General features: G+C 44.7%; 1 protein-coding gene and 1 pseudogene across 1 annotated transcript; both read right to left on the minus strand.

Annotated features, from left to right (window-relative positions):
• Positions 1–1,318: 1,318 nt before the first annotated feature.
• Positions 1,319–14,699, minus strand: Ms4a8 (membrane spanning 4-domains A8). Its single transcript, XM_036178225.1, has 6 exons — positions 14,499–14,699; positions 12,229–12,351; positions 6,394–6,453; positions 5,441–5,575; positions 1,985–2,098; positions 1,319–1,426 (listed from the first exon to the last, which is right to left on the minus strand). The coding sequence occupies exons 1-6, from the start codon at positions 14,697–14,699 to the stop codon at positions 1,319–1,321; spliced, it is 741 nt and encodes a 246-aa protein (XP_036034118.1).
• Positions 14,700–18,376: 3,677 nt separating this feature from the next.
• Positions 18,377–19,016, minus strand: LOC118576782 (annotated as a pseudogene).
• Between the last annotated feature and the right edge of the window lie 3,428 nt (positions 19,017–22,444).

Here is a 22,444-nt window from a genome sequence, read left to right on the forward strand (position 1 = left end):
TCTTTCATATCTGGCCCAATTAAAGAAATGTAGATTCTCCCATCTGTTCTGTTTTAGTTGTTTTTGGTATGGATATAGGAAGGAAACCTGGCTCTGTAAAATTGTATGTTTGGAAGAACTAGTCTTTCACGGCCCTTTGAGATAATTATTGTTGTTGTTGTTATTTTTTCCTCAAAAAATGACTTTTATTTATCAACCTTAGCATGGTTGCCATTTTGGGACAGAGCCTTCTTTGCTCTGGGGATGTCCTGTGGTTGCTGGGTATCACCCCTGGTTCCTACCTAGCAGATGCTATAGTAAACCCCCTGCCACTAGCAATTTTCACAACTCATCTTTTAATATTGCTGATCCCATTCCTCATTATTGGAAGCAATCATATTAGCAGACTTTACATAGTCTATCTTATAGGCTGAATATTTGTATACCCCGAAAAGTCATATTAAAACTCAACTTACTGAACTTAGTGGTGCCAGTATACAAAGATACCAGCAATTTTAAGGGTTGACCCTCTATAGAGGTCCCCCAATTCTATGCTCCCGCATTCCTTGTTGCATTACCAACAGAATAAATCATATCCACCTCTGTGTTTTTTCTGTGTTTTCTCCCCCTGCATATTGCTCTAGGTTAGCAAAAACAGAGTTGTTTTCTTTTCCTTTCTTTTCTCTTCTTTTCTTTTCTTTCATTTTCTTTTCTTTTCTTTTTGAGACAGGGGTTCTCTATGTTGCTTTGGAGCCTTTCCTGGAATTCACTCTGTAGACCAGGCTGGCCTCAAGTTCACAGAGATCCGCCTGCCTCTGCCTCCTGAATGCTGAGATTAAAGGCGTGTGCCACCACTGCCCAGCTCAGAGTTTTTTTATTTTCTTCTGAGGCCAGCAGTTTACTTATCCATGAGGTCAAGAACTATGTCATGTTCATGCCTTGGGCATTTCTAATGCTTAATATATATTTATTAAATGATTGAATGTCTGACAGAGGGAAGTTTGAGTGATGAGGTAACTATATCTCTATTATGAAAACTACTTTAGGCAGGGAGTACATGGATGTGTGTACACCAAGACTGGTGTGGAGATGGCTATCACCATACAGATGCACGTATCTTGGGAGGACATCTTTGTTTAATCCATTTCAATCTCCCACCTTATTCTAGTAGAGAGCCATCAGGACTTGCTAGAGTGAATTGAAGCACAAGTCCACAGCATAAGCAGTAAGAGAGTTATTTCGCTCAGTTTGTCAGAAAGGAAGAACCTGGTTTATAGGAGCCTAGGCAAGGGAGGATGTCACTTGGTCTCAGTGAAAGATTCTTCTAGAATCTTCATCTTCACTTAGTTGAGTCTTGAACTACACTGGAATAACTTGGTATTGGGTTCGGAGGTTCTGGGAAGACCACTGGGTTTGTTGTGTAGACATTTGGAATGACCACATCCACCTGAAAAACAAAGGCATACAGCAGGTGCACACTTCACTAATGCTAGAGTAGTCCTCTGGAGGTTCATTGCTGGAAGCCTCCACTCCAGGCTGGGGTAGTAGGACCTGTAAGAGGTGAGGTCTGAGGCATGGTGATCAGGCTGTGGGTACCACTTTCCTGAATGTGTTTATTCTTGACTCAGGGAGGATGTTGTAATAAAGCAAGGCCACCCCACATGCTTAAATCTTTCTCAGCTAGGCCACTTTTCTTTTTCCTTCTCTGCTGTGTTATAACCAGGCAGAGAGTACTCAGAAGTACTCTAGGGCAATGCTGTTTAGATACCCCAGCCACTAGAATTGAGAGGCAAGTAAACCTCTTTATTTTACAAATTACTCAGCCTAGAGATAACAACAGAAACTAAGGTGCCTCAGTAATAAAGGCAAATTAAAGTCAAACATTGAGACTTGTAGATATTCTTCCACTTCCTCCTCTTTAACAGGAACAAAATTCACAGAAACGATGTGAGTTTTCCATCATTTGGGGGAATAGTTCCACCCACAAAAGAGCCCCAGGACTCACATTGGTGGACTGACAGCAGGCCACTTGGCAGCCAAAGTGGGAAGACACACTTGCAATGGAGAGCTCCAAGAGGCAGAAGACTAGCAGTACACCAGAAAGAGCCATGCTCACTCTCTGGAATCAGAAGAAATGCGAGGGCATTAGTGCTGGGCGAGGAGTTTGACAAGATTCTGCAACAGAGCATCTTTGAGGCCTTGGCAAAGTCTCCCTCCCCTAGCCAATGTCTCCCAGGTCTTTGTGAGGCTAAAGTGTGGGTAGAAAATGGTTATTTTATCATCCACTGCAGCAGCCTTTAGGGGAAAGAGGGTCATTGGTTAAGGAAATGCCAAAAAAGGTGGCATCAGGGGTAATTTCTTAATAAAATGAGTTGAGTAAAGAATACACATGACCTTGTGTGTCAAAGGCATCAGGCTGGATGCCATGCTAAAGAGAGCTTTGAGGAAGCCAGGGTGTCAGGGGGTGGAGGGGCCGGAACAGGGGCAGGGGCACAGACTGAGATGAGAGATGCGGTGGCTAGGACCCACTCTACAATGGGAAACGATGTGGGAAATATGACTGGATTCTGGAGGCACTCCCAAAGAACTAACTGGATTCTTTAGGAAACCTGCGAGGTAAGAGAGAGGGGTCAGTGGCTCCTTCATGGTTTTGTCTCCAGCAACTGAAGGATGGAGCTAATTCATGAGAAGGGAAAAACAAAAGCGTGCTTAGCTGATAGAAAATCTGTAAGAAAAGGGAGGGGATAGATAGTGTAGAAGAGAGGAGAGGGGAGAGGGAGGGGAGGAGGACTCGGTCTGCTGGGTGAGGCTGTGGTCCATTGGCAGCTTGAGAGAACATGCCCAAATCTGCTCATTTAGCTCAGTAGCACAGTCCCTGTGGCTGCAGAGTACTAGATTAGTACTGAGGCCCAAACTGAGATGTGTTGTTAGTGTAAAACACAATCTGGATTTCAAAGGGTCACTACTCAAAAAGAAAATAGCCAGACCCTTACTGCACCTTAACTAAATGCCCCTCATTTTTCCCACATCCAAGTCCCACATTAGAAGAATCCTTCCCATACCATGATAGATGAGGACACCATGGGAATAGGAAGAGACAGGGTGCTGGGGAGGTTCTCAGGAATCCACAAGGTTGACCACACCTTGGTCTGCTGGCAGTGGTCCAGAGGGTGCCTGGACCGGTCTGCACTGGTGACCAGCCTAGCAAATAACCTAGCTGTCATCATAGAGCCTTTGTCCAGTGACAGATGGAGGCAGATACAGAGATCCACGGCCAGGCACCAGGCTGAGCTCTGGGAATCCAATTGGTGAGAGGGAGGAGAGATACTGCAGGCAAGGGACATTGAGATCATGATGGGAGGATGTGCAGAGATGACCAGCCACACTAGTGGAAGCCCATGAACTGTGGACTGGTGGCTGTGGAGCCCCCATGGGACTGGACTAGGCCCTCTGGATATGGAAGACGGTTGTTTGGCTTGAACTGTTTGGGGGTCACCCAGGTAGGGGGATTGGGATCTGTCCCTGGCCTATGGGCAGGCTTCTGGAATCTGGTGCTTGTAGTGTGACACCTTGCACAGCCTTGGTGCAGTGGGAATAGGCTTGGACCTGCTTAGGCTCAGTGTGCTGGGCTCTGCTGACTCCCCATGGGAGACCCTGATTTGGGAGATGTGGGGATGTGTGATGGCTTGGGAAAGAGGGCTGGGGGGTGGAAGGAGGGAGGAGGGGAGATATGTGGATAGTATGTGGAATAAGTAGAAAATTTCTTACTAAAGAAAAGTAAAAAATAAAAATAAAAAATTGAAACAAGAAAAAAAAAAAAAAAAGAAGAAGAGTCCTTCCCCCAACTTGGCAATGCAAAACCCTCCCCTTCCTTTTGTGGCAGGCCTGTGCTGTGGACCACAGCCTCCTCCCTTCCTCGACCTATAAGACTGGACCTCTATTCTGCCGTGTGGGCCTGAACTATCCCCAAAGTCACTACCATGCTGCCGCCTGTCTGTCTGTCCTGCCAGTGCAATAACCACTCTTTCTAGACTCCCTCATCTACTGAGACCTGGAGCTGAGTCCCCACTGTAGTGGCTGGAGTGAACAAAGAACTCGCCACAGTGCCTGTCTCTGTAGTCCCTTCTCCAGCCATAACTTTGTCTTTTAATAGTATATGCTACCAAAAAATTTAATAAAAATAGTCGCAATTTTCAGTGTGGCAAAAAATTATATATGCAACCCACATTCTATTTCTGTTAGACGGTGCTGGTTGCTAGTGCAGGCGAGCAGGCGACAGCTGTCAGAACCGATCCTGCTGCTGCCTGGCCATGCTCGTTCACCTACTGTTTTCTGTGGGTGCTAAAGGCCTGCTGCTGTATTGTGACACGAACTGTATGTCCTGCAAAGCCTAAAAGCCCATCTGGCTCTGCCGAAAACGTTTTTTAGGGTTTGGCAATCCTAGGTTGCCCTTATGACACTGTTGCAGGGCCCAATCCTGTTCACATTCTGATATTTGCAAGAAAATGGATGCAACTGTAAGGCATTGTGTTAAGAGAAATAAGCAGGTTCAGAAAGAACATGAATGCTTCATGTTTTCTCTCATATGTGGAACGTAGATTTTAAGTGTGTGTGTGTGTGTGTGTGTGTGTGTGTGTGTGTGTGTGTGTTGTAGGGGGATCCTGAGAAGGGAGGAAAACATCATAAGGGATGTGGAGGATGGAGAGGTGTTTCAGTGGTTAACATCACTGGCTGCTCTTGCTGAGGGCCTGGGCTCAGTTCCTTTCATCCACATGGTGGCTCATAACTACCTGTAACTTCAGCTCCAGGGGATCCAAGGCCCTCTTTTGACCTCCATGGGCACCAGGCATACATGGGGAACACAGGCCTACATGGGGTACACAGGCATACATGGGGTATACAGACATACATGTAGGCAAAACATCTGTACACATAGAATAAAATAAACAAATCTTAAAAAAATTAGAAAAAGAGAAAGCAAGCAGAGCTGGAACTATTAGGGGGAAGAGAGTGAACCAGCTGGAGGTGGAGGGGTGGAAAGGGACAGTAGGGAAGGGGACAATTGAGGACAAAGGAGGATGACAAGTATGTGTAATGATGAAACCCAGCACTTTGAATAGAAAACTAAAAAAATTAAACAAAAAGAAGTTTTCAAAGGAGGAAAAAATGTTTGTTGAACCCTAGTCTACACAGCAGGCAGGAAGACTGGGACTGTGGTGGGCTACTAAAGCGTTGGCAGTTGGCGTTTTGTACATCATCACATTGAGTTTTTCCAGTGCTGCAAGGCAGGCCCTGTTTTACAAAGGCAGTAAAAACTGAGGAAAGGTTTCAGCTGAGGGCTTAAAACCCTGTCCTGACACCAAAAACCCTTTCTTTTCTTTCAGTGCTCAGTGGGAAGGCTTGGTTTGCCAGGCTCTTTCTGGCATGGTCTGAACACAGCTCAGTGGTTGGGGACACTCACCCAGTTGTTGTAGTAGTAAGGGTAGTCACTGGGGTAAATATATGCACTCGAGATACTCATATCTGTGATGAGGAGTATGATACCCACTGCTGAGCAGATGGCGCTGAAGATGTTCAAGCCCACGCTGCCATTCAACTGGAGGAGACACAGGGCCAAGGTGGGAGAGGAAGTTGAATATAGCTGAGACATGCAGATTCAGCTGGCACCCCTTCCCCATTTGTACTGTGTTAAATTAGACCACACATCATCTTCACCATGGTAATCATTTATAAAAGTCATAGTTTAATGGTAGGAAGCATTTTATGAGCCTGGACAATGTACGGAAAAGTATGTCTAGATATGTTAAACTTTCCTTTCTGAATGTTTTCCAATAGAGCTCATCTGACTGTAGGATCCTGATCTCTAGAAGACAGTTACTCTGGGTAACCTGCTCATTAAGGAAGCAGAGCTAGTACGCTGGTCCATTGCTAGGGACAAAGAACAAAAAGTTCTTTCCATATGGCTCTTCAGAGTTCCGTTTCTAGATTTCTTAGTGAAGCAGGCACTAGGTCCTTTACTGGCCCCTGCAGGAATGGCCGGGACCTGCTCTATGTGCTATGGGCATACTCGGTGTAGTGTGTCCTGAGTACATGGCAGCTTTGTGTCTCCTCCTGTGAAGGTCTCCTATGCAAGCTAGTCCTCTCTCCCTCTGTCTTTCTTCCCATCCTGACATCTTAACAGTGGTGGCAGCATTGTCCCCCTCCCGCCTGTGTGTGTGTGTGTGTGTGTGTGTGTGTGTGTGTGTGTGTGTGTGTGTAGAGTCCGTGCCTGTACGCAAGGGTTAGCGTGCAGGTGAGTGCCCTAGGTCTGTCTTGGTGGTGCAAGAGTAAGGGAAGGATTGCTTGTCAGTCTTATTCCTCACTGCGACACTATAGGTCCCAAGCTGGGACAGACAGCTTCAGAATGTGACTTACCAGGCAAGAAGAATTGGGCTGATTCTCTGCTGCCACGGAGAGAGATCCTGAAATGATAAACTTGTACACAAGATTGGGAATTTACCACGGGTTAGGCATCAGCATACCTTTCCTTAGGAATCTGATTCTGAGAGCAGATAGTCTCTCACATACAGACTTACTTATGGGAACCCCAGCTCTACAACGGTAGAAAATGTGTGTGTGCTGACTGGCTAAGGGACAGTAATAGGATAATCAGGACTTTAGGACTCACCAGAACAGGTTTTAAAGTCTAGTTTGAAACTTACATCATCTTTGGTGAGTTAATAACCTCTCTAAGTCTCTATTTCCTCATCTGAAAAATGTGGAATTCATCTTTTTAGGCATCATTGTTATAACGTATGCCTTGTATGTACTGTGTCTTGTTCATAGTACTCAGTTGATGTTACCCCATTTCCAGCGTTTGTTTACACATGTTCACCATCTGTGACTTTCCAGGGTTTATATCAGGATTCATGAGGTGTGGGCCTCTGGAGGGAAGAGGAAAAGCATGCTGACTCCTCTGGGTGTTCAGATGGGAGTTCAGCATTAGTCCTTCCTGTTGCATGCCTGAATGGGCTCTGTTCAATCATTTAGATAATGAATGCGAGTCTTGGATGCTGAGCACCACACAAAAGGAGAATTTCTTGCCAATGTTGGTGCTCTGCTGGCAATGTGGCGGAGGGGTCACCTGCCCTTGTTTGCCCGATGTGGTAACAGTGGTGTGAGAAGGAGCGGCTAAGATTCCACACAATCTGCTATCCGCTGGGTTCTACCTGAGGTGCTTTAAGACATGGCTCTGTTGAGAGAAAATCCACATCTTATCATTCATTGATTTGAAGCACGCAATCCCAGTATTTTTAGTATATTTATAGAGTTGTTCAATCTAAGTCGAGAATGTTCTCATCATTGTATACCCAGTAGCAATCTTGTCCATATTTTCCTTTCTCTTCCATCTAGCACTACTGTTACTTCCCTTTAAAAGATGGGCAAAATTTAGGTGTGGGAGAGATACCATTTTCTTCAGCAGTGTAGCCTCTAGTGAGTTTCTGTGCTCTAGGAAACACCCTCTCACCCATGCTCATGCAAGCGACCCTAATTAAATTCAGTGGGTCAAAAGAAAAAACAAACACCACAAAAGCAGGAGGTGGACTAGTTGGGGAAAACAGGGTCAGTAGGAGTGGGGAGAGGGTGAATGAGGGCAGTGGGGTGGGTGTAATCACAATATATTGAACATATGAGCACAATTTGAAAAGTGAATAAAGCAAAATTGAAAATACAGGCAGAATGAGGCTTATGGACTAAACAATTCACTCAAAATCATCAAGCAGGTAGCAAAGTTTGAGATCAGACAGCTTGACTTCAGACTCAATGTCTTAGCCTTCATCCTGTGTTCCCACTTGGGGCAGAGACATAGTTTCCTAAAATGAACAAATATTTGAGTTGCTTCCCTTCCCAGGAAAATGTCCCCCACCCCCCTTTTTTTCTGTCATTGGGGAAACAAGTTTCAATTTCACAGCCTTTCCCTTATAGAAATGTGTTAGGAAGCAAGGGTGGAGAGTTGGATTTTCATGTTCTTGTTAGTCCTCTGGAGAGGTTCCTTTGCTCTGGAGGAGGGCGCTGGGAACAGACGGGGACTAGAAAGACAGAGCTGGAGTGAGAAGGTGACAAGGAACAAACAATGGCAGCAATGAAACATCTGAAGACACAGGGGGACAGCTGTGAGCTGAAGGGCCAGCAGGGCCTTTGGGATGTCAGGGCACTTTCTGGTGTTCACCAGCACCCAGGGGAGGCCAACAGGACACAGCAAGCCAGTGAGTGGCTGTGACACTGAGATGTTTCAACACAGGTCTGTCTACGAGCTCAGGGATCTGTAGAGGGTTGGGAGAGAGAAGAGGGTTGAGCTCCAAGTCCGGGTCAGTTCAGAGTCCAAAGAAACTGCAGCCTTGAAGGATGGATGAGTCATGAAGAGGACTGAGTCATGAACATGGGTCAGAACAAGAGGGAACAGGTTCTCTGAAGGATACATCCTTATGGCTCTGCAGGCTTGTGAGGCTGAGGGGATGGCAGAGTGCCAACCTGTTTTCTTTTTATTGTCTAGGAAAGGTTGGCACTGATCCACTTCTAAGATTGTTCTGAAGTTTGGATATTTATGGGAAAATGTATTTGAGTCACAGGTAGGTGAGGGAAAACAAAAAGGAAAGGAAGCTGGGGAAGAGCTGTCTCTCTCTGTCTGTCTGTCTCTGTCTCTGTCTCTCTCTGTGTACATGTGTATTGGGGAGGTACCAGGAAAAGACTCAGAGAGTCCAAAGGCAATAAACTGGCATACAGGAAGGATTGTATTTTCATGGAGTCACAGATCACCTCAAGAATCTAATAAAAGCCACGGACCTTTTCAGAGAAAGAATGCATAGCTATCATGCTAATCATTCCACTAAAATGGCCTCTGAGCCCATCTATGGACAGTGAGTTAGACATCTCCACTGCTGGGCCATAGACTCTACTGACTATTGAACAACAACAAAAAAGTGTTTTGAGCTTAGTCTTCTGGGTGTCTATTGAACAATGCCTGAAAGCCTAGCTCCAGTATCGTCTTCTTTGTGAGTTAAATGCTGCTGTTTCTGGGTTGATGATTTACAAGAAAAACCTTGGACGAGAGCAAAGGGAGAAAGAGAGAGAGAGAGAGAGAGAGAGAGAGAGAGAGAGAGAGAGAGAGAGAGAGACAGAGAGAGACAGAGAGACAGAGACAGAAAAGAGACAGGAAGTGGACAAGGCCTGCCTTTTATAAGGAAACAGTGAATGTACACAGGGAGTGCTGGCCCTGTTGTATGGTGTGACTCTAAAATAGAACATTTGGTTCCCTGACTGGGAAGGCTCTGCCAGCGGTCTGAGACATGCCGGGATCCTGGAACCTGGTCCTCCCACAACAGCCCTACTTTGTCACCTAATGGATTACTGGGATTCTCCATTCAACACTGATGACTGGTAAGCCTCCAGCTTCTGGCCATTTCCCATGAATGAGGCTTCATTTCTCGAGCACAGTCCTTTCCTCGTCTTTTGGCATTTCTCGAAGTCCTGGTACCAGGTGTCTGTGTCTCACTCAGGCTCTCAATCCATCGGCCCCCTGCTTTTTTGGATGATGGTCCACTGAGCAGCTGTGCCTCTTTGTCCTTGCTGAATCTCTGGGATGCTAGAGATTCCAGCCTTTGGACCTTCTCTACCTCACTCATGGGAAATGCTTTTACCTCCCTATCTAGCACTGGATTTAAGGGCTTAATTTATCTATTTGCCTTTCCAGTCAGACCTGGTCCCATACTCCTTCGATACCAATCAAAATGGCCACTTCCCAGCACCCCATATTCTGGTATTTCACAGGACCTTTTCGACTTCTGCCATGGATCTGATAGATGGGAGGGGTCCCTTGCTTTCAAGCTTTCTCTTATCAAGTCCCTACTTCGACATAGCCTTCCACTCTTTCACTCTTGGATCCCCCCCCCCCCCAAACCTCCTGCACTAACTCTGTTGTGTGTGGCATGTTTGCTCGGTGGCATACCTTGGCAGGGCCGCCAAAGGTACCCACTTCTCGCTAGGACCCCATCAGCCTGCTCCACTCGCAGCAGATCTGCTCTCTTTTACCTGTAACAGATCTTCTTTCTCATTCACCGACAGCTTTGCCTTCCATTCAGTACCCACAACTGAGTTTCTGGTGGGACTACCTGCCTCTGACCATTCCCCTGCATGTGAGACTGGCCTCAGTATTTTTTGGACCAGGCAGTTGGGGAACTGAGAGAGAATTTTCCACTTTCTTTCTTAGGAGCACCTGGCGGTGCCACTACTGACTTAGGTTTTGGTATTTCTTCTTCCTCCTCCATCATTTCTTGGCTACTTTCCTCTGTGGCCTTCCATCTCCTGAGGAGCCACCCCCTGGCTCTGTGTTACTTTTTTTCTTTGTGCTCCCAGGATTCTTCTTGGGACATTTTTGTCTCTCCATTTTCTACAACAGGTTCTGAAAGTTCCATGCTAACAGCTGAATTTGAATCTTCATACAATAATGACTGTTCTTGAGAGAACTCCACAGGTGCTGGTTAAGAAAATTCTTGTGAGCTCCAGGGAGTGGACTTGGATTCACCTGGAATGACATCTTGCCAGGTCCAAGAAGCACCAGATGGCTACACAGAGCCTGGACAGCAAAGTGAAAAAGCCAGCTACCCCAAGATGTGGCCAGCACCCTAGTTTTTTCAGGTCACCCAAAGATATTTGACACCACCCCAGGCCAGCAGGAAGCAGTCTCAAGAACAGGGCACCCTCATCCCTGCCTCACCTGCTACGCCTTTCTAACTCTTAACCTTTTTATAATAAACAAAAGGGAGGAATGTTAGCATTCAGGCATCTGTACTGGCCTGCCCTCAGGGTCAGTATACAGTATACATCCCCAGCTGCGGCCACTAAGAGCACCCCCTGTGTGCATTCGCTATGTTTCCTTATAAAAGGTGGGTCTTATACACCTCCTGTCTCTTCTCTCTCTCTCCCTCCCTCTTTCCCTCTCCCTCCCTTCCTCTCTCCCTCTCTCCCTCTCTCCCTCTCCCTCCCTCTCTCTCTTTCCCTCTCTCTATCCCTGTTTCTCTCCCTGTCTTTCTTTCTCCCTCTGTCTGCCTCTCCCTCTCTTTCTTCCTCTCCCCCTCTCTCTCCCCCTCTCTCCTCTCTCTCTCCCTCCCTCTCCCTCCCTGTCTCTCTCTCTCTCTCTCCATGTCTGTCTGTCTGTCTGTCTGTCTGTCTCTCTCTCTCTCTTCCTTCTCTCTTGTCTCCGGGGACCAAAATCTGCCCCCCTTTCTGCCTCTTGTCTCCTCTCCCCTCAATAAACCTCCCAGTGGGCCCTGTTGTATGATGTGAATCCTTTCTGCTGTTTTTAAAATACAATAGATACTACCTAGATCATCTAGGAAGACATTCTCAGTGAAGAATTGTGTACATTTATTTGGCCTGTGATCATGTCTGAGGAGGGTTATCTTAACTGTTAGTTGATACGGGGAGATGAGAGTCACTGTGGGCAGCACCATTCCTTAGACAGGGGTTCCTGACTATGTAGGAGTTGAGAACATGAGTTGAGCCCAAGCAAGCTTGTAAAGTGAACATGCACGCATTTGTTTCTCTTTGTTCTTGACTACAGCTGTGATGTGACTAGCTGTTTCAAGTTCCTAGCACCTTGACTTCCTTTCAACGAAGGACTGTAGCCTGTAGCCTGGAAGCTTAAGCTAAAACAAATCTTTTCTCCCCCTATGCTGTTTTGTCAGGCTATTTTTATCATAGCAATAGAATGAAACTAAAACAGGGAGGTATTGGGGAAGGGAAGGGGCCAAGTGGGAGGGGAGCAGAGGAGCAAGAGATGGGGAGTGCCAGGAAGAAGACAAGTAAGAACCAAGTCTGAGTGAAAGTGCCATAATAATCCCATTACTTTGTAGCTAATTTAAAACATCACCACTGCCACCACCAGCACCAGCACCAGCACCAGCACCACCACCAACAACAGCAAAGAGGTTGGGACACAAGACAGGCACAAAGGGAAGACACCAGGGGAAGATGGCTAGCTGTAAGGTTAGGAGAGACCACAGTGGTGACTACCAGCTGACATTCTGGTCTTGGATTTGCGGCCTTCAGAACTGGAAGATGACACAGTTCTGTAGTTTGGAGCTACCAGCCTATGGCACTTTGTTTTAGTCCTCCCCAACTCCTTCTCCAACTAAGATATTTGAGCAAGAACCTCCATTTTTCTGAACAGCTTGGGGAGGTTGCCCTGAGCATCAGACTGGAGCTACTCACCCAAATGCCTCCCCAGAAGGGGAAGCCTCCGTAGAGGGAGATAGATGTAAAGTACCCAGAGAGGTTGATGATCATGATGGAGCCTATGCCAATGTGCAGCAAGCCAATCAGGATCTGGATGGCCTGTTAGGAGAGCCACAAGCTGAAGCCTTTGCCTCTGAGCCCTGATCTTGCCTTTCCTTCTACTTCCTTTATATTTTAATACCCATTTGGTTTCCCTGGTCTAAAAATAATATGAGAAACAATATAATAAAATTAAAGCTATCTATAATCAAACCCTTCCTGGAGAAATCAAGCATGACATTTTGTTATAATCTTCTGTTTTTCTTTTTCAAACATGTATCTTGGTAACATAGAAACAGTGTCTCTGCATTTTATTAACTTAATGCTTTATCATGAGCATATCCTAGGGTCATTAAATTTTCTTTGTATGTGTGAGTTTTTACATGTTTATATGTGTATGTACGTGCATGTGAGCATGTGTGTGTGTGTGTGTCCTGCAGACATGCTGTAAAAAGCATATATATTGTTTCCTTAAGTTTATACTAGTGGTACATTAATAACATTTCTCGGAGTAAGACCCAATCATTGCACAGAGAACTTCCTTGTTCCCTTCATAGTTCCATAACATTCTGTTTGTTATTAGTACAATACAGTGACTTGACCAATGTTAAATTGATGGATAGTATACTGGTTAATTTTAACTGTCTACTGGATACAACATGGAGTCACCTGGGAAGACAGTATTGACAAGGACTTGTCTAGATTAGGCTAGATTGTGGAAATTTATGTGGGGGATTGTCTCCATTGCTCATTCATGTAGGAAGATGCCGTCCATTGGTCCACTGTGGGCAGCACTATTCCCTAGACAGAGGTCCTGAACTGTATAGGCTAGGAGAAAGCTATGTGAGAGCTAGAAGGTAGCATAGAGGTATTAGTTTCCCTCTGCTCTTGCTGTGGATGTGATGTAACCTGATTCGAATTCCTGTTTGACTTCCCTGGTAACCTGAAAGTGTAAGCCAAAAGAACTTCTTCCTCCCATCTGTTGCTTTTCATCAGAGTATTTTACCTCGGCAACAGAAACAAAACTAGAATAGATAGTTCTGTTGTGTCCATCCTTCTGTCTCTACAAGCCACACTGCAACAAATAAACTTAGAGGTACCACATTTCTTGTGCATCTTGACTTATTTGGAGGCTGAAGTCTCAGAAATGGACCACTGGAGGCTTTTTAATATACAAGTTGCCTCTTTTTAGACTTCCCTAAGCAGGATTAGAGCATGAGCTGGGTTGGAACATGGGCTCTGGGTCAGAACCAATGTTTGTCATTTGTGGACTGTGCAATGAAGTAGCTCCCTTGTGCTATTTAGGCTGGCCTTTCAGCAGTTGCTGCTTGTCTGGCCTGCTTGCTTCCTTTCTGCTTTGGGCAAAGACTTGATTTAGCAACCTTGGGCTTCATTCCACCTTGGGAAACTTTGTCCTTGTTGGACTGTCTTACTTCCTAAGCTATAGCAAGTAAATGCATAGAGGCAAAAGGATATACATTCAAGATTACTGCTTTTTGTTTTTTTTTTTTTTTAAATTCTTTTTTCCTAAATGCCCCAAATCAGAAACTACAAGGTTGTATACTGAGGTTCCTTGTGATATAGAGATTTACAACAGACCTGGGTTTGGCTAAGCCAGCCCTACCTGCTTTATTTGAAGTTTCTTTTCTTTCTTTTTGTTTGTATTTATGTATCTATGTATGTATGCATGCATGCATGTATCTATGTGTGCATGTATGTATTAAGTGTGTGCACACATGTATTTATACATGTGTAAATGTTCATGCATGAGTGTGAGTGTGTGGTTCCTTGGGCACTACGCATCTTTTGTGTGTGTGTGAGTTATGTGTGTGTGTGAGGATGTGAATGATGAGGCTGACATCTACCTTGAATATCCTTCTCCAGGATCCATTTACATTTTTTTCTTTGAGACAGGGTCTCTCACTAGCTCAGAATTCACCAAATAGGCTGGGCTGGCTGGCCAGAGAGCTGCAGGGATCAGCCGGTCTTTATCTTCCTGGTTCTGGGATCACAGTAAGCATTCCCACAGCCAGCTTATGTAAAGTGGGTTCTAGGGATGGCACTCAGCTTGCAAGCACTTCACTAAACACTTTGCTAACTGGGCTATCCCATTCTGCTGCCCCTTATTTGGCATTTCTATTCATCTATCTCAAGCCCCTGCCTTCCTCAGCATGGCCTCGGGCTCCCAAAGTGAACTTTTCACTTACCCCCAGGACTTTGCCATTTTTCAAGACTTTCTGTGCTGTCACCAAACCAGCTGGATTCCCAGGAATTACATGGATTTGAGGCTGGTTGCTTGGATACAGAGGCACCTGAGTCACAGTTCCCGGGACCACAGGGTAACCGTTGTGGGGTGCCACCACATATACAGAATTGACTGGGGGGCCTGGTGGAGTCATTGGATTCATGCTGATGAAAAAAACATGTACAATAGAATCACTCATCATTTATATACCTGTGTTTTACAGTTTTAAAAGGACTCAAGAGGCAGGGAGGCAGCTCCATCCGTAGCTACTTGCCGCACAAGCATGAGGATATGAGTTTGGATCTCTGGCACTGTTATAACCTTGAGTTGACTTAGCAGGTGAAGGTACTTGCTGCTTGATGACCTGAGTCTGGGCCCTGGGACTCACATGGTGGAAAGAGAAAACTGGTTCCCCAAAGTTGTCCTCTGATCTCCAAGCATATTTAGTGGCACATGTGTGGCCATACACAATAAGTAAATATAATGTAATAACAATAATTAATAATAAAAACAACTTTGTTGTTATTGTCTTTATTGCCAGGAGAGACAGGGAATCTCTAGGGATAGCTGATAGCCAGTGTAAAAGATAATATGGAGAGTGAGTGAAGAAGACATCCTACATAGACCTGTGTCCTCTATACATATGTGCTTGTGTATCTGCATATTTGCACACACATAGGACATTAAACACTTTAAAATAACTGGGAATGAAGCCAGGTGTGGTGGTGCACACCTTTAATCCCAGCACTCAGGAGGCAGAGGCAGAGGCAGACATATCTGCATAAATTCGAGGCTAGCCTGGACTATAGATTAATTCCAGGACAGCCAGGGTTACACAGAGAAACTCTGTCTCAAAAAACCAAAACAAAACAAAACCAAAAACCAGCCAACTAAGCAACCAAATAAAAAAACCCAACTGAGAATGACTTTTTCTTGAGCAATTCAACCCGTGTATTTGCTAATCCCAATTTAGAGACAATGTTAAACTTTTTTTACAGGACTTGTTGGGAATGCCAGGCAGCCAATGCTTTACAAGGCATTTCTTTCGATCTTAACCCCAGTCCCAAAGATAAACAAAGTAAGGCCCAGCAAGATTAGCTGATCCTGGAAGACAGGCTATGCCTTTTCCCTCGTTGCATGTCTCCAAGTGTTTTGGTCTTTGTTTGCATACATCAGAATCATCTGATCCTGAAGTGGCACAGTGGAAAGACTCTTGGGGAACATTGAGTTCAATTCTCTTAGACTTTGGAAAAGAAACCAAGAGTGGGACTTCTCCAATGTCATGTACATATTAGAAAAATGGAGGTCATTGTGCTCAAGAAAAGTCCACTATCAGTGTAGTGTGTGCGTGAGTGTGTATGCGTGCATGTGTGTGTTTTGTCCTGCTCAGTTTTCTAGGGCTATTAAAGAAGTTACATTTATCTATCATCATCATCATCATCATCATTATTATTATTATTATTATTATTATTATTATTATTATTATTTTGTGTGTGTTCCATGTCACACATTTGGAGGCAGAGGGTAACTGGTGGGAGTTGATGCTCTCCTACCGTGATCTGGTTCCTAGATCTCAATCTCGTGTCATTAGACTTGGCGGCAATAACCCTTGCCCACTGAGTTCGTATGCCTTTAACATTTTCTTTCCTTCTTCCACTCTACTGTTGGAGCAGCAGACACAATAAACCGAGTTCAATATATCCTTCTAACACCTTCCGTCCACTTACATTGCCTACGTCTCACTTGACACAAACCCCTTATCTCTGCCCCTCAGTGAACCATACAAATACTTGATCATGGACACTCACCTTACTGTGCCTGTTGCCAAGTAAGCCTCTCCGGCTCCTGTTCCCGACTCTGTGCTGTGGAAAACTTACTTCCCTAGAGAATGGCTGCACCCTGTACAGTTGGACGATTCATTTAGAATGATCCAAAGTCCACTCCACTTCTTTCCTGGGTGAGGGCTGGGTCAGCAGATGTTCAGTACTCCCACACCCACATTTGCTTCCTGCTTTAGTCACGGAATCAATTAAATACAGTTCCATTTGTCAAGGGTTTTATGATGCCTGAAGGGATAGACAAGGTCGAGCTGGGTGCACAAGGAGACAAAAGAATGACCTGGGCACTCAGGACTTGATGTACTGGGCTGAGATAGAGGACAGGATGCCATCAATTTCACAATCAAGAGATAGGTGATCCCAGGAGAACACAGAGATGATTAATTGGCAGCGGAGTGCTTAGATATTTGAAATCATTGAACTGAAAGGAGAAAAGTTGGAACCAATGAATAAAATGAGACTTGCACTCAACCCCTATATATATTTTAAAGATTTTATTTATTTTATGTTAATGAGTGTTTTGCCTTTATGTATGCTTGTCTACTATGTGTGTGCCGTGACTACAGAGGCCAGAAGAGGGGCACTGGGTCCCCTGGAGCTGTTACAGATGGTTGTGAACTACCACGTAGGTGCTGAGAATTCCTGTTGGCATATGAGAGACACTCAGAATCTCACCGACTGAACACATGGAGACAAGGGGCTGACTGGAGCTTTGTAAGTCGGCCAGGTGAAAGAGCATTATAGACAGAGGCTATGGAAAGAGACAAAGCCTAGGAGAGAAGAAAGCACAGGACAAGCTTTGGGCAGGTTCACACAAGGCACACTGAAAGTAAAAAGGATGAAAAACCTGATGCAGCCAACCTTGTGAATATCCGTTTCTACCAGGTTTGCCCCTTAGCTTTTGTTTAATTAAATTTTTTATTCATTTTGCATACCAACCACAGATCCTATTCTCATCCCTCCTCCTGCTCCCTTCCACCTAACCCCTCTTCTTGCCTAAACCCCTCCCGCACTCACCCTTCATTCCCTCCTCTAAAAGGGTAAGTTCTCGCATGGGGGAACAGCAAAGCCTGGTCCCTCCCCTCTGCATCAAGACTGAGCAAGGTGTCTGACCATAGGTAATGGGATCCAAAAAGCCGACTCATGCACCAAGGATAGATCCTGATTACACTGCCAGGGGCCCCTCAAACAGACCCAGCTACGCAACTGTCTCCCATATGCAGGGGTCTAGTCTGGTCCCATGCAGGTTCCACAGCTGTCGGTCTAAAGTTTGTGGGTTCCTATGAGCTTGGTTCAGTTGTAGGTAGCTCTTTATTAGATCTTATCTGTGGGATATTTTCTCCAAATTTGGCAGTTGTTTATTGTGTGTGCATGTGGTGTGTGTGTATGTGTGTGTGTGTGTGTGTGTGTGTGTATGTATGTCTGTCTGTGTGACTGTCTGTAGGTCAGAGGTCTATGTTGGATGTCTTTCTCTATTTCTCTATTTCTCTATTCTCTGCCTTATTTTTTCAAACTTTTCTTTAGCATGTATTAGTTAGTATGGTGATAGTATTCATAATAGTTGTTATAAAATATTAAATATGCAATATTGAAAGACAAATATGTTTGTTTATTTATTGTCCTGTTATATTTTATATTTTGAAATATGGAAGCATATTTTAAATACTCTTAAGGCATTTATTTTTTAAAACTTTCCCTGCCAGAATTTCACATTAGCTTAAAATTCATTTCAGTCTTTACATTTCTCTGAGGTTGTCACCTCAGTGTGTTACAAAACCCCCTTCTCCATCAGTCAGTGTGACCAGCATCCACATGAAGGGCCCCATGGTTGGCCTCTCTGTTTCCCTGGAGAACCAACTGGATGTTAATACTGCTCTGCTATGATTTTGAGTGAAGAATTAGGATGTTCCTCCTGTGGGCCCCCTTCATCAGGTATCACAAAACCTTCATCTGTGGCATAAAGAATATCTACAATCCTATGCAGTACAGAGTCATTTTCCTCTTAGAAGTCTCTCTCTTTCTCCAAGTCTTCAACAGTAAGCTTCAATACTTGGACCTGCTGCATCAGTTCAGCTGCTTCTTTGTCCCCATTGCCCACACCAGGATTCTTTTGCATCACTCCTGGGCCAGCCTTAGGAGCTGCAGTAGTTCTCTGTGTTGCAATGGGTCTCTGTGGAGCTGCACTGCCAGAGCTGAGAGGTTTCTTTGGTTTACTCAGAGCTGGAGTGACAAGAGGAGAATCCACTGCAGTTTCTTGACCTTGTCTGGCAGCTACAGGGTCATACTCTTTTCCATCATAATTTGCATCAAATAACTTCTTGAACTACTGAACGAATTCAAAATTGTCCTAAAATTTTCCTTTTACTAATTTATCCACAGGAATTATTTTGTCAACACCCATCTTCTTTGAAACCTCCTTGGAGTATTTTGAAGTTCTAGATAGATAAATGTTCTAGCTTAGCTTGGAATTTCACTTTCTTCAAAGCAATGGAGTCAGGGAAGAGCATGCAGTATGCAGCCCCTGAACACAACTGTTCTGTCTTTGTCAGATTCAACTGCAGAGATTCATTGATCCAAGCCAGCATGTCATGTAGACTTAGAGTATCACTGGTGACTGATGTCGAGTACACATTCACTGCCATCTTTGGCTCTTGGGGAACCCATGTCCTCTGACAGTGCCTGACTCTGGTTCTAACTTTGTCTTGTTCAACTGTCAGACACAAATATGTATATTTAAAAACAACCTTTGTTGATTTTTAAAAAGGTTAAATGAAATTAAATGAGTTCCTGTGAGGTTGGAGAGGTTATTCAGTTGGTAAGGTGCTTTGTAAGCTTGAGGGTCTGAGTTCAAGTCTCAGAACCTATGCTGAAAAAAAAAAAACAAAACAAAAACAGGTGGTGGCATGTGCTTGTAATCTCAGCTGTGGGACAGGAGAGACAGGAAGATCCCAGGGCTCACCAACCAGTGAGCTTAGCACATTTGGGGAGGTCCAGGCCAGTAAGAGACCCTGTACCAAAAACCAAGAATTCAGCATTCTAGGAATGACACCTGAGCTGCCCTCTGGCCTCTACACCCATGTGCACATGTGTGTATATGTGTACAAGAGTGCATACACCTATGTGTTGTGGAATATTACTCTAACTATGTAAAGGTGTGTTACATTTGTGTGTGCTGCATTTGTTTAACGATGTAAAGATGTGTTGCTGTGCCTGCCTAAGGCAGCTGATTGGTCTCATAAAAAGCTGAATGGTCATTAGCTATGAGTAGAGAGTTAGGTGGGGTTGGTGGGTAGAGAGAATAAGTAGGAGGAAGAATCTAGGCTTGAGAGAGAACAAAGGAGAAAGAGAGGGAGATGCCTGGGGCAGCCAGCCAGCCATGGAGGAAGCAGGAAAGTAGGACACACAGAAGGAAAGAAAGGTGAAGAGCCCCAAGGAAAAACACAGATGAAGAGAAACAGGTTAAATTAAGTTATAAGAGCTAATGGGACAAGCATAAGCTAAGGCAGAGTATTCATAACTACTAATAACGTCTCCGTGTCTTTATTTGGGAGCTGGTTGGTGGCCCAGAGAAAGCCTGCTACACCTATGCACACATAGGTCAGAATATGGTCTTCTTTCTGTAGACTGTATTCTTTAATCTAGGTGGGATTCTGGAGGGCTCTAGGCGCCCTAATTCTAAGCAATTGATAGTGGCACTGATGGCATTTTTGGCCACTTGCTGCATCTTGATACCGACTCACCACTGCAGCATTTTGATGAAATGCTTTGGCATGCTTTGTTCCATGTGCTGCAGTGATTCTCAGGAAACCCAAGGCTTCTGTGCTCATCTCCCACTAGGCTCTACAGTGGGGCCTGAAGGCAGGAGGGAGTCCTTTTGCTTCTTGTAAACTCTACATTTCAGGGTGGTTTATGGGTCTTCCTGAACGACTGGGCAACAATGTCTTGAAATCCATGGATCTTGTCATGATTTTTCTAGAGCTGGCCAGCAAATCTTACGTCTACCTCAAAGCCTAACACTGGGAGGTGACATCCTCCCATAGCACCCACAAACTTCACAGCTTCTCATCTCACCCAACTTTGGAGAGAAGAGCAGTTCAAATGCCACTTTCCTGTGGTGGGATGGCTGGGTGAGAAAGTAATCTCTCTTTGTAGACATCCGCCCTTCTGGAGCAAACACGGTGAAGCTTAGGGTGAACACGCGCCCATCTTTGCTTCTGGGAGCTCTTGGATGAAGTACCATAGACTGACTGACTTAGAACAGTGGAAACATACCATCTCACTGTTCTAGATCACAATGTTATCAGCTTCAGGCTCTCTTGGGACACTGTTAGAGTGTATTCTGAAGGCCACATGTATCCCAGGAGAGCTGTGAATTTCTATGTCTCTTCCTGAATTCTGATGGTTTCCTACTGATCTTGGCATTTCTTGACTAGTAGAGGCATCATTCCAGTCCCTCCCTTTCCACAACCCTCTTCCTGTGGGTCTTCCCATAATCTCCCTTCTTTGCTTGCCTGACTCTGTGTCCAGATCCCCACTTTTGAAAGAGAACCTTCTGCAATGGATTAGATCTCACCCTTATAACATTTTCACTTCATTCCCTTTCTTTCTTTCTTCTTTGTGGTTTTCTAAGACAGGTTTTCTCTGTGTAACAGCCTTGGCTATCCTGGAATTCCCTTTGTAGACCAGGCTGGCTTTGATCTCAGAGATCTTCCTGTCTCTGCCTCCTGAGTACTGTGATTAAAGGCATGTGTGATCCCTGTCTGGCTAAGACTTTATTTTTATTAAAGTTATTTATTTTTTGGGCATGGTGGCACATGTCTTTAGTCCCAGTGCTGGGAAGGCAGAAGCAGGTGGGTCTCTGTGAACATAAGGCCAGTCTGCTCTACATGCTAAGTTCTAGGCCAGCTAAGACTACACAGGGAGACTTTGAAAAACAAAACAAAATGATTCTGTGTTAGTACATTCATGTGTGTGCTACTGTACATATGTGGAGGTCAAAGGACAACCTGTAGGAGTTCTTTCAGTCTACCATGTGTGTCCCAAGGATCAAACTCAGGTTGTCAGACTTGGTATCAGGCACCTTGATCTGCTGAGCCATCTTGCTGGCCCCAGACTTTATTTCTAAGTAAGGTCATCTTCTGAGATTCCAGGTGCTAAAACTTCAACATTTTTTTTTTTTTTAATTGAGAACACAAACCTATCACAATCTCTTATAGAAAGCTTTCAGAGATGGACTCTGGTCAGCAGTATTGGGAAGAAGGAAACATTCCTTCTGACTTCCTGAATCACCATAGTTACAATAATGAGAGCTAATGAATGATAATGTCAGCCTGTTGATGGAGTGCTATGAGTTAGCCATGAGCTGTTCTAAGCTGTTTTAGTGACATCATGTAACTCCCCCTTCTACTCTATGGGATAGGAACCCCTCTGCTTTATTGGTGAGCTAGAAGTATTATATACAAACTAGAGTCTTACTATCTGCTACAGCAACTTTATGCCTCTTCCAAAACTAGAATTATCTTTTCTGCAATGAAAAGGTCTCTGCCTTCATAATGTTTTTCATCAACTGAGATAAAAATGAGAAATCACTTCCCTTCATGCTCCAATTTTATTATTATTTATTTTATTAAATTTTCTATTCATTTTACATATCAACCACAGATTCCCCTCTCTTCCCTCCTCCCGCCCCCAGCCTTCCCCTCCCCCAACCCATCTCCCATTCCCATCTTATCCAAGTCAAGGTCTCCTATGGGGAGTCAGCATAGCCTGGTACATTCAGTTGAGGCAGGTCAAAGCCTCTCCTCCCTGCACCAAGGCTGTGTAAGGTGTCCCATCATAGGCACTGGGCTCCAAAAAGCTGGCTCATCATGCTACAAATCTTAGGGGGTAGAAGAGGTTGGTAATCTACAGTGGGTGCACTGTTCTGAATAAGAATGGCCTCCATAGGTTCATATATTGAATGCTTAGGGAGTGCCATTATTTGAACAGATCAGAAAGTATAGTCTTGTTGGAGGAAGTGTGAGACTGGGGGTGGGCTTTGGGGTTTCAAAAGCCCAAGCCAGGCCCAGTG

Source organism: Onychomys torridus, chromosome 1 (genome assembly GCF_903995425.1).
Source record: "Onychomys torridus chromosome 1, mOncTor1.1, whole genome shotgun sequence".
Taxonomy (NCBI): domain Eukaryota; kingdom Metazoa; phylum Chordata; class Mammalia; order Rodentia; family Cricetidae; genus Onychomys; species Onychomys torridus.